The sequence below is a fragment of the Sceloporus occidentalis genome, unplaced genomic scaffold (assembly GCF_023333645.1).
Source record: "Sceloporus occidentalis isolate IW3139 unplaced genomic scaffold, rSceOcc1.0.p SCAF_3, whole genome shotgun sequence".
NCBI lineage: Eukaryota > Metazoa > Chordata > Lepidosauria > Squamata > Phrynosomatidae > Sceloporus > Sceloporus occidentalis.
The window spans coordinates 177,904,739-177,918,205 of NW_028316983.1; the positions used below are offsets into that span (position 1 = coordinate 177,904,739).

The following is a 13,467-nucleotide window of genomic DNA, read 5'->3' on the forward strand; positions in this document are numbered from 1 at the left end:
TATCTAAAAACATTATTATTTTAAGGGCCCCATCCAAAGGCTAATTAAAAAGAGAGGTAGAAAAAAATGAAGAAATAAGAGGAATTATGCATTTAACTTTCCATTGATAAAAAAAATGATTGTATCAATCAAATATTGGATTCAGTTGTGCTCCAAGAATTCACTGACATAAATAAATATCTAGTAAAAGTACTATATCTTACACACAAAACAAAGAGAATCACTATGATTTCTTTGATATATAGTTAACATATGTCAAGTCTTTTTGAAAACCAAACACATTGTTTTTGTGGGTTTTTTGGACTATGTGGTCATGTTCTAGATGAGTTTCTTCCTGATGTTTCACCAGCATCTGTGGCTGGCATCTTCTCTGAAGATACCAGCCACAGATGCTGGCAAAACGTCAGGAAGAAACTCTTCTAGAACATGGCCACAAAGCCCGAAAAACCCACAAAAAACTATGGATGCCAGCCATGAAAGCCTTCGATCTCACAAACACATTGTCATTCATGCATTTCTGGGCAAGCTGTGTCAGGGGAATTTGTAGTTTATTTGAATTCTAAGTGCCAACCAGAGTCAAGCTTTTCTTAGCTAATTCCATGGCTAGTGATACATTGTCACTACTGGAAAGTTACTGATGGTTGTATTTCACCCATTTCCCAGTGAATGCACTGCTAGTCCCTGGACTACTAGGGCACTTTTCTTTATGTCAGGTTGATAAACATTGAATATTTTGGAATCACAAGATACGAAGAATTATACACAATCGTTTGTGGGTTTGGATGGAATATGCTGCTTTATTTAAGTTCGAATGTCTGACAAAATTGCTAATCAATTCTAACATACTTCTATTGTCTTGCAGTTAGGGTCAAAATATACTCAAAAATGGCTTGGTAAGTTTTGTAAAATTTGAGAGCTTTAAGAAAGGGCAAATAAATAAATAAAAAAATGATATGCCTCACCACAAGGAATGTTCTAGCTGGGAGAAATTGTTTTTAAAAGTCAGCTTTGGAAACCTTTTCCAAACTTTTTCTGAAGACACTTGAGAAAATAAACAATTTGTCTATCGCATGAATGAATAAAATGTTATGTTTTAAAACTTTAACATAGCTAAGAACATTAACAACTTTAACTTTTTTAACAGAGCTTTTTGCTCATGTGAAATGAACTAAAGAAGTTCTGCACTAAGTACTTCTGTCTATGGTTACTCCTTCACAGAATCTTACTTCTGCCTCATCGTGGTGGGAGCTGACTGAGGATTATCAAAGCATAAACTCTGGCAGGTGCTACCAAACAGGTAAGTTTTTCCTTGGTGCCAAACTGTATGCTTGCCATCTGAGGACTACTCTAGCTAGCTATGAAGGGATTCTCCCATCAGAAGGTTGGCCACTAGGTGAAAAATTGGTCACCACAGTGATGTGGAATAACTGCAGTCTGCACAAGTAGATAGGCTACCTGCAATGATGAATGATGATACATGACCCAATGGATATAAATTTTGGCTGTTTTGATGCCACAGTTTTGGGATTCAGTGATCTCCCAAGCTTTTGGAGCCTACTGATCATGCCTTGGTTGTGACCTATTGGATTATAGGTTTGCCTTCGCTTTGTTAGTTCGAATATTTTAATTATGTTGATTATTTTATTATTTATATTGTTGTTTTCACATTGCTTTTAAGAGTGAGACCTTTGCATCCACCCTGAACCCTTTGGACACAGGGCCAAGATAGGAATATTCAAATAAATAAACACATTAATAGTTGAATACTGTATGTCAAATTTGTGAGAAAGCTAACTCATTTACACCAGTGAGCAACAGGCTTCATAAAAACCAGCAGAATGCTGGTGGCAAACTTGTATCATATGATGATCATCATCATCATGAGAGAGCCCTGGTGGCACAGTGGTTAAATGCCAGTACTGCAACCAAGTTGTGAGTTCAATTCCAGCCAGGAATTCCAAGGTTGATTCAGTCTGGCATTTTTCTGAGGTCACTAAAATGAGTACCTAGCTTGTTAGGGGCAATTTGCTTGTATGTTGTAAACTGCTTAGAGACTTCTTAGTTCAGTACAAAGCAATATAGCACTGTAGCTGCTATTGCTATCTTCATCACCACCATTTTATTCACATGTTGTACCTTTCCCCTAACAATGGAATGCAAGGCAGACAGTATGCTAAAGTATGCAGAAACATCAGTAAAAATATCAATACTAACATTATTGTTTTTTTTAAAAAAATTAATCTATAGAGTTAAAACCATTTAAAAATCATTGAAAAACAGAATAGTAGAAAGTCAACAAAACAAAAAGTATAAAAAGCAAGAGTCCTAAAATGACTCTTGGACTGATACAAATTGTAAATATGTATAGACAGACTTGCAGATTCTATTTACAATTAATACAACTTGCTCATTTAAACCCAGTAACTGTATCTCATCTCTTATTTACTAGGTGTGGATGCAAAACCATCACCCATGTAAAGGAGTTTCTCTCTTTCGTCTAACCAGAGTACCTGGGGGCTGAGACAGACGGGCAGAGAAACACCAGCCCTTTTGGCTGTGCAGCATTACTGCAGCAACCAAATGGTAAGGTACTGCTGCGCAGCAAAAAAGGAGCCACCTAGAGCGGCTCCTTTTTTGTGATGTCATAAGGGCTGCAATGCAGCCCTATGATGGCACTTCCTCTAGAAGACATGTGGACACTCAGACGCCCAGACGTCATAGACACACACCCCGTGTGGGCGGTGCCACACAATTATGGCACCGCCTACATGTAGTAGGGCTCAGGACTGTGCGGTTGGTGTGTGGTCCTGAGCCCTACTATTGCCGCCAGGACACTAGTTACCTTATTATGGATTGCATTTGTGTTTTCTCTAGAATATAGCCTTTTGGTGATGTCACAAAGTAGTCCTCAAGTTTGCTTTCAGTGGTTGGCAGACATATTTGTGTATAATTTAATTTTGCAGTTTGCCTCTGTTTTGTTTTTTATCTTAGAGTCACTGAATGTGATTATAAATTCTGGTGGTAGCATAGCTTGATGTGTTTTCTTTGTGTTTTACTTGTATATACATTTTTGTTACTCTTTCATTCTGTTTGCCCTTGCCTATGTAAAACCAGTTCCTTGAAAACTGGATAGGAAGGTAGTTTTCTGAAAGCCATTACACCATAAAGATAATTATATTAATTTAGCTACATTTAACTAATTGCTTAAAAGTGGTGATTTAATCCTTTATGTAACCTGGGTAACCAAATGAACTGTAGTTCAGATATTATTTCCAGCAGGATCATCATATAAATCATATTATTATTATCAGCTACAAGCAACTATGACTGAAAAATTGCAAACTTATTGCAATGCTACAAGAATTTAATGAAACAGCATTGGGTAGTATGTATCCCTGGCTGCATTATTTCTTCTTGAGAGTCCATGAACTCAACTCATGTGTGAATATATATAATCAACAAAGATTTGCTTTATTCGCTCTCACAATTGTGCCTTATGGGAGTTAGGACAATCTAGCCCATTGGGATCACTTTAACAACATAGTGTTTGCTACTTAGATGACTTAATTCCCCAGCCGTTTATATCTGTAAGATTTACTTTGGCTTTGCAAAATGATCTGCCATTTTCTTCTCTGGATGATATTTTTCAAAGTGAAATTATCAATACATGGAGGCAGGAACTGAAAAACACTTTACTTCTCCTATCTAAAAAGTTATAAAAGAAGCATAAGATTTATTCTTAAAATGTTTGTTTTGCTTAATTTCCTTAATTGATGAATGAAAAAAAACAACCCAAATCTCAGTTTCACATCTGTAGCTTTTTCTTTTTTTTCTAAAGAGGAGAACTTTAAAGGAAAGCTTGTATTCTAAGCAAGAAATCTTACATTAACAAAAGAATACCTTGTATATGAAAGCATCTTCCTTCAGGCATTCATTAGGAGTAGCTTCAAAGTTACAAAACCAGTGTAAGGGCCAAAGCAGACCAGAAAAAAGTCCGTTTTGGGATGGCATGGGGGTGTGGTGTACACATGGTGCATGCTCCAACATGTGACAAAAATTTAAAATACTTGGAAAATTTTATATTATTAATATATTTTTCAAAAATGCAAATAATAAAGGGGTATATTGGAAGTGCTCAATTTATCTATGGCATTCACACTCTTATATTACTAGAGTCCGGGATTGCTCAATAAGCTGAAGATCATAGAATCGTAGAATCATAGAATCATAGAGTTGGAAAAGACCGCAAGGGCCATCCAGTCCAACCTCTTGCCATGCAGGAAATCACACTCAAAGCATCCCCGACAGGTGGCCATCCAGCCTCTGCTTAAAGATCTCCAAGGAGGGAGACTCCACTACACACTGAGGGAGTTTGTTCCACTGTCAAACAGTTCCTCCTAATGTTGAGGTGGAATCTCTTTTCCTGGAGCTTGCATCCATTGTTCCTAGTCCTGTTCTCTGGAGCAGCAGAAAACAAACTTGCTCCTTCCTCAATATGACATCCCTTCAAATATTTAAACAGGGCTATCTATCACCTCTTAACCTTCTCTTCTCCAGGCTAAATATATCCAGCTCCCTGAGTCTTTCCTCATAGGGCATGGTTTCCAGATCCTTCACTATTTTAGTCGCCCTCCTTTGGACACGCTCTAGTTTCTCAACATCCCTTTTGAATTGTGGTGCCCAGAACTGGACACAATATTCCAGGTGGGGTCTGACCAAAGCAGAATAGAGTGGCACTAATACTTCCCTTGATCTAGATGCTATACTTTTATTGATGCAGCCTAAATTTGCACTGGCCTTTTTAGCTGCTGCATCGCACTGTTGACTCATGTTCAACTTGTGGTCTACTTGGACTCCCAGATCCCTTTCACACGTAGTCTCGTTCAGCCAGGTGTTCCCCATCCTATATCTGTGCATTTCATTTTTCCACACTAAGTGCAGTACCTTACATTTCTCTGTGTTGAATTTCATTTTGTTAGCTTTGGTCCAGCTTTCTAGTCTATTCAGTTCATTTTGAATTTTGTTCCTGTCCTCTGGAGTGTTAGCTATTCCTCCTAATTTGGTGCCATCTGCAAATTTGATAATTCTGTCATCCAAGTCATTGATAAAGATGTTGAATAGCACTGGGCCCAGGACAGAACCCTGTGGGACCCCACTGGTCACTTCTCTCCAGGATGAAAAGAAGCCATTATTAGGCATCCTTTGGGTTCGGCCAGTCAACCAATTACAAATCCATGTAACAGTTACTTTGTCTAGCCCACATTTTACTAGCTTGGGATGGGAGAACAGACAGAATAAAGGATGTACAGTGGACCCTTGATATCCTCTGGGGTTTGATTCCAGGACTTTTCATGGATACCAAAATCTATGGATGGTCAAATACCATTAAATACAATGGCACAGTAAAATGTTGTCCGTTATATAAAATGGTAAAATCAAGGTTTGATTTTATATATATATATATATATATATATATATATATTCAAGCCATGCATGGTTGAATCCGTGGATGCAGAATCTGTGGATACGGAAGGCCAACTGTACCACTTTACACAGCATATTCCTCAAGATATGGTGATTGCTACCACCAAAATATACATGGAAGAGAAAGTTATCCATAACCAATGTGAATAATATGGCTGCAATATACAACTACTAAATCAGCGGCCCCATGCCTCAAAATACCAAGTGCTGAAGAGGACTAAAAAGTAAAGGCTATTTGGTCTTTTGTCTTCCTCATGCACTTCCCACAGGACACTTGTTGAGCACGGTGGCAATCAGGATGCTGAACTAGACAGACCTTTGGTCTGACTGAGTAAGGCTCTCCTTATATTATTAACTAATATGTAGACATTGTGGTAAAGATTAAAAGAAAATAATTACAACACTAAATCTGCATCTCAATGACATTAATTAGTTCTATAAAATAATGAATATTTAAAATAAAAAATGCTACTCTCCTCAATGGCAAATGATTTCATGAACTGTAAACAGTAGCTCTATTTAAACTTTATTCATGTTATTGAACTGCTAATCTAACCATGAATCATTTGAAGCTAAAGTTCAATGCATCCTGGAATTTTAGTTGTTCTTTCCTGCTCTTTCACAGTGACAGGATTATTACTATCCTAGCAAATGCCTATAGCAATACTTGGCAAATAAACGAGAATTCACATCACCACTTGTCTTAATAACATCCCATAGGCATTGTTTACTCAATTCTGGAATTTTAGCTGAAAGCCTCAAGAGTCTTCTATCCATCCAGGAGCCAAACCATGACAGAGGCAAATAATAAACAAAGATCAAAACTAGTCCTTTAAAAAGACACAGAACAGACACAGTCACACACAAACACCCCCCTCCCCACCCCCAGCTCTGCATGCTAAAAAAAGATATGATGGCACTTTCCCATTAAGATAAGGCACTCTGTTTAACTGTTGTATCTTAATCCATCTGAAGCTTTGTTTCATAAGCAGCTCAATTTACTCAAGCTGAAGATGCAGTAATAATTGCTTACCTGACTCACAGGCAAATGTCTTTGATGTCTCATCATGAAAGATAATTGCTACTGCATGCTTCTTTGTCTCCCGAGGCAGTCTAGTTATGTTTTTGATGTTGTGCAGCTCAGTTACCTTAAAATGAAGAGATATAGAATGCAGTCTAGTTTATAAATAGTTGAACAAAAAGATAACCTCCCCCAAATGTTTCATTCTACTATAGCCACCCCAATGGAACTGCCTTAATTAAGTTGATAAAGAAATGTTTCTGTTCACACACAAAAGTGTGCGTGCATGCACATGTGTGCAAACAATTATGCAAACTCGCCATAGCATTGCAGAATTGCTCGCAGAATAGCTATTCTGTCACACATGATTTATTTAGCTTTTTTTATACTTTATGAGAATCTCAGACAGAAAAATCAGCCATTGTATTTTCCTGTGCCTTGGCTTTGTGACTAATACAAACTGCTTGTCTCAAGTCCCAAATTGGCAAATCTGTAGCAGAAGGAGAAGCAAATAGGTTTCCATATAAAAAAAAAATGCTACAGCATCAGCAGGAAGAAAGAAGTTCATCCATCATGCCAGTTTGCATCATGGACCTTTGCATTGGCGTGGTCTTCCATTTTCAAACAAATTGACAATTCTAATTGCACCGAAGCCTAAACTGGAGAAAGACCAGTAAAGGAAATGCATATATGCTGCCTTAATTTAGTGGGGTTATAAACTTAGAATGCTACTTTTTAGAGTACTCTCTTCTGCTACTTTTTCATAATGCTTAAAAAGTAACTTTTACAATGACAAAGACAAGTAACTTGTTATATTATTTGTTGCACTACTCATTATTTGTCTATAACTTTCTTGTGGTTTTAAGGTGGGGAGGAACTCCTTCAAAATGGCAAGAAAGGAGAAGAAAAATTCTCATGAAAACACCAGTGGAAACATTCCTTGTTACACCAATGAGTTCAAGAAATTGCATTACTTGGAACTCACTGCTTCCAAGCTTTGGGATAAGGAGAGCTGTTTTATGCTTGTTGTTGTTGTTCAGAATAACAAAGGTCTCCCACAGATTATTCAGCTTGTTTTAGGAATCTAAGGGGCTCTACATACCAGCACTTTGTGCCAGCCTGTAGGCGGAGCCATGGCGCATTGTCCACATTCTGGATGCCGTGACTCCGCCCCATCACATCATGATGCTGCACGCCCTTCTAGACAGTGTGTGGCATCATGGCATGGCCCTGGCACTGCATCTAGGTGCTGCAGTGCCAAAAGTGTGTCAGAAAGCCATGCCGCAGTAGCTATGACGCCTTTTAGAGGGAGCAAAAGGAGCCGTTTTTGTGCTCGCTAGAAGCCGGATTGGTGCCACAGCATGTGGTTGCTGTAGCACCAATCTGGCCATTAAAGGGGCAACTGGATGCTGCCCATCTATTCAACCCCTAATACCACAGAGACAAGAGCCTTCAGATCTCAATAGTACTTGAACACACATCTGTGTCTCCCCAAATTTTTGCCCTGAATCATCACCTTTACAGATGAAGATAGATGGAGATCGCTTCCACTGACATCATCTTCACAATTATCAGGCTTGCTGCAGCCTGTCATATAGCGGTTGAATGAAGCCCAGTGATGTGAGGAAACAAGATGTGTGAGGAGAGTCTGGTCCAGACAGCCTTTTGTCTTAATGTGATAGAGTTCTTGAGACTAATTAGCTCTTCAGGGGACTTCTGGGGTTTGATTGCACTGGAAAACCAGGCATACGGGGATGACTTCTTTGTTTAACTTCTTTGTAAGCACAACTGGACTGTCAGGTGAAGTGCTAAAATCTGAAGTAGACCCTTACCTGCACATCTACACAGAGTGTGGATGGGTGTGCTGCTTTAGAACAAATTCTAGCAGTTTCACCTCTACTAAGGACATATCTTTTGTAAAGTCACCTTCCCCAAATTCTTTGGTTACTTTGAATGAGCAAAGTTCATAAAAACACACTGCTGACGGGAAAGTCTATTTTCTGTTCAGTTACAGTGAGGGCTGCAGCTAAACTCAGAGGGAACAGGGGAGTCCAAGGCAGAATGGCAAATGATGCCATATTCCTTGTTAATCAAAATGCCCTTGGTCTTTGACCCTGTGAGCCCTGGCTCCATTACATCACTGGCCAGGAACCCAATACTTCTGGGGAACAGGGTGTGATATGGGCAACCATGCCTACATACTTCCTTCACAGCAGGATCCCAGAAAGAAGGTTGAAGTTAAATCTCCTATTCCCAGATAAATGGATGAGTATAACCACAATTGAGGAACTTTAACTTCCCCATCACAGCAATAATGTTCATGATTGCTGGTTGGCAGCTGAGCTAAAAGCTCTGCCTTCTCCTAGTCACTTGGATCAAGATGCTGGTGGTGATAAGGGTATAAATGTAGCATCCTAGAATTGCCACAAGGCCCACAGGGCAAAAAGCATGACCCACACACCTGATATATAAGGTTGCAATATCAGTTCCTTAAAGGTGTTACAAGCCAGAAAGAAAACCATTTTGGCCTAGTGTAAGAACAAGCTCACACTAGTCATGGCCTATTTTCCAGGAGATAGAAACTCTAATGTGGATGGGAGATGTATGTTCAAATCCACTTGCAACAACCCCAGATTAATGAGAAAGGTCAATACAATTCCATTAGATTTTCTCAAATGGAAAACCCTGTAATTGTGTTCACTTGAAATCCCTTTCATTTGCTTTGCAGACTTCTCAACATTTGGAAGTTGTTCTCTCTACTGTATAACTTGATTATACCAAAAGGTGATATAATGAAAGCTGTAATAACAAAAGTATCATAGGTAACTGGATCATTAGCATATTAGGCCAACAGAGTCTAAAGGCAGCAATATACCATCTCACTGATATTGTAGGTTAGACTGAAAAAATAGTAATTTGCTCAAGAACACTCAAACGAGCAACACAAATTAGCAGTAATTTCAGATTAACTACTGCTTGTTGAATTAACCCAAAGCAACATTCATTACATTGAGATACCTACTCAGATTAGTTGCAAAAAATTACAGAAACAAGATAATGCTGGTAGTACAGATTTCCAAGTGATTTCAAAGTCTGTGTCCTTTGTACCTTAAATAATGCAATCTATTGTTTAAATTTAATGCCACTGGCTGAAAACATCACCACTGTCATTACAAGTGCCAATTCAAGTTTTTTTGTTTTTCAGAAACTGCATTTTCTAGACTTGAAAGGGCTTTGTAGCTCTGCACTTTCTGTTGGCTTGAGCAGAAATACTGTTGGAACATGGAACTAGGAAGCCATTGCATGCTATGGAAAGATAAAGAAAGGCTAGAGTTGCCCCAGGGCAGCTACTGTTTCACAGTTTTTAAGGTAACAAAAATAATTATTCTCTTCCAAGGATGAGAGTGGAAAGAAAGTTGTAACCGCAAATGTTTTTGCTTTGGTTTACATTGGCGGAAAAGGAAGTAAATTAGTCTTTTCTTCAAAAAAGGATTTCAAGAAAGCAAAGTCCTTCTTTTTCTAGCGATCCAGATGTCTCAGAGTTCCACTACATTTGTAAATGTGTTTCTAAATTGTTTTTCCCTTTTTCATTGTGTTTGTTTTCTGTCTGTCCTCTTACATATTAAATCTAGACTGAGATTCCCTCACCTCTTTATATTTTACAAATAATGAACAGCTGCTGCTGCAGAAGTATTTTGAGTGTTTCTGAAGTGATATCCTCTGTCCTTCATTCAATGATAAAACACATCAGTAAATACTCTTACTCATATTCAGTCAGGTATTTGACTCTTCATATGTAACTGTGAGCATATAAGTGGCATAATATAATTTCATAAGTCTATAATTTGATCCTCCCTACGCTAAATAATATTATCCGAAGTACTGAGAATTCAAGAGTATAATAGGGAAAGAAGAAAAGTCTGTCCAAATTCAAGTACAACAAGACCTTTTTCATATTTAGTAAATTTTATACTCTGCAAGTACATTATAAAATTAGAGTATACATTAAAAAAATGTAAAGAAAGGATTAACTGAGCCAAAGTGATCTCACTACAAATGCCAAGTACACAGCTTGGCTACAAATTGGGGATGGAAGAAGACACAGACAAAACAGTGACAAGAGCATTGGTTATGGCTCAGAATTCAGCCATGGCTGGCAGCATTTATTTATTTCTTTTCCCTTTTGAAACAAGTCATAGGCGCCGCGACACGTCTGGACGCTATGCGTGCAGTACATAAAGATGGCAGCGCCCATGTGGAAGGGGCGTCGCCATCTTGTACATATAGGATACGTACTAGGGTTAGGGGGGTGCGGAACCACTGCCCCTTCCTAACCCTAGTACGTATCCTATACGTACTATATGGCGGTTTGTATCCCGCCATGGATTAGTTTCCATGTTCAGACAGAATCTGGTGCCATTAGGATATAGTATCACTTTTTAAAAAGGGAAACCTTCTATGAACTAAAACACTTTTTCAAACACAAACAAGCAACTTACATTTGAAGGGGAAATGGGTGGATGTATTGATTTGTCATCAAAGGGTCCCCAGATGCATTTTAAACTTCTCTTTAATTTTAAAAGAGGAAAACAGAGAGCAGAAAAATAAAAATTGGACCATAACTTCTAAAAGTGCTAAATAGTGGTAAAGCCCATAAAGTACATCCAGATTTTTTAAAAGGATCATTTCAGTCACAGCGATATTAGATCAATGCTCTATTAGATGGGCATTTTTTAAAAAACAACTGAAAAGTTAATATTGTAATAAATATTTTCTAAGCTTCTATTTTCAATGTATATCAGGAACACAAAAAGAACATCAGAAATTGAGAACTGCTATGCTGCATTTGCCCAAAGGTTCATTTACTTCTCCATTCTTTCCAGATGTCCTGGGGAACAAAGAAGCAAGATGCAGTCAACCCTTTGTATCCATGGATTCAACCATCCATGGCTTGAAAATATATTTCTTTTAAACCCAAAAATCAAACCATGACTATGCCATTTGATATAAGGGACACCATTTTACTACTCTGTTGTATATAATGGGATGTGAAGAACTACAGATGTTGGTATCTACAAGGAGTCCTGGAACAAAACCACAGTGTATACCAAGGGCCCACTATATACTATGACAATTGTTCCTTTTGATGTTTCAACCAGAGTTATAGTCCTGTTTCACCAGTAATGTTCCTGCTTCACCAAACTGAGATATAAAACAGTAAGAGCAAATACAAACTCTCAGTCTTTCCTACATGCTCTTGGTTTTAGGGGTTTATTCAAACACATTTTCTTCTCACATGAAAAGCAGGAGGTCATTCACATTACATAATTATACTGCTATTATTCCACTTTACCATGCTACCATCCTATGAAATCCTGGTGTTTGTGATTGACTACAGTGCTCTGGCTGAGAATTCTAAATTATCCCCCCCTGAACTGCAGATCCCAGGATTCCATGGGCTGTAACCATGGCAATTAATGTGGGATAATAGTGGTATAATTGCATAGTGTGAATATGCTCCAGGAAACTGGATATTTTTAATACACAAGTTCACAGACCAATCTTACAAGAGCATCACACAACTTGTAATCCTCCCATTGTTCTTCTTCCACTTCCAACTTTTTTTCCTACCACCAAAAATCCATGAAGTAAAAATGAGATAATAACTGCACAGTGGGCTATTTCATACTATACAATTATAGCACTGTGACTATGGCAATTGAACTGCCATGGGTACACCCTATGGAATTCTGGGGATTGTAGCCTGGTGCAGGCACTAAAGTCTGAGGCTAAGAATTCTACATATCCTTTCCTAAACATCAAATCCCAGGATTCCGTAGGATGGAACCACGACAATACATAGCACTCTAATTCCAAAGTGTGAAAGGGTCTAGTGTTCCTTCATATGAAAATGAATGGATTGGTTTATTTTGGCCACAGACCAGAACATATGTGGAAATGTCCTAAGATAACAAACTAATACCAGATGTGATGTTCAGTTATATAAAATATTTAACCTTTATACCACTCCTTCATCAAGTCTGCAATCTCTCACTTGGAATCAGAGATAATGGCCACTACACCTGATCAGAATTTTTGGATATTATGTTTCTTCCTCAGCTCCTTAATTTTGTACAGCTTAGCCTAATGAAGAATTCCAGAGAGCACAGAAGCATGCCACTTTTGTGACTTCAGTGGTCCCAACTTACATATTCAAATTTTTACTTAAACCACAGGTTTCCATCACAGACATCATGAGTTAGTGTGGTTTAATGACTCTGAACAGTGTTTCTGAAGCAAACACACATGAGGAAGAAGAACTGAATCTCATTCTTTATCCCAGCTCCAACATTTTGGTAGAAAGTTAGAAATTTTGATAGAAATTCAATAAATCAATAAATAAAATAGGATTTTTCTCTCTGAACCAGGTCATATTATTTTTGTATGTATATAATGCTTCCTTTGTCCACTAAGCCTATCACCAATCATTTTCATTAAGTGATTTTAAGAGCAGATGAACAATTTATTTTTGTGTACTCTCTCTATTATATTTGCAATGTTAATTTTATCTAGGCAGAACCAGATTCCATCCAGATTCTTAAGACTCATGTGGGAAAGATTTCTTTTCCCTGGTCCCATCACATGCTCCTCTTTGTATTTCTCCAGCTCTGTAACCTTTCATGTGACAAAGCAATCAGTACATCAGTACACACAGTTCTCAAAGGTTGACACTACAGATTGCTACATGAGATGGACAAATCTGGATTATGTTCACAACATATTCATAATAACCTGAGGCCCAGTGAAACAAGTCAGTTCTCTTCTGTGTAATAGAGTGATGTCTAAATGTACAAGCATCAGGCTGTCACAATTGCATTTTCAAGTGATCCTGTGCATTCCATTGACTTTTTAAAATACTTCCTGCTAGGCTCCCAATATGTCTTTCCTAGACAGACATGAAA

General features: G+C 38.0%; 1 protein-coding gene across 2 annotated transcripts in view; it reads right to left on the reverse strand.

Moving 5' to 3' along the window:
• Positions 1-13,467, reverse strand: part of DOK6 (docking protein 6) — a 268,564-nt gene that overhangs the window by 120,463 nt on the left and 134,634 nt on the right. For both annotated transcript variants that reach the window (XM_089516957.1, XM_089516956.1), the window contains exon 3: positions 6,518-6,632. In XM_089516957.1, coding sequence (XP_089373083.1) covers positions 6,518-6,632 — 115 coding nt within the window. The remainder of the gene's footprint in view (positions 1-6,517; positions 6,633-13,467) is intronic.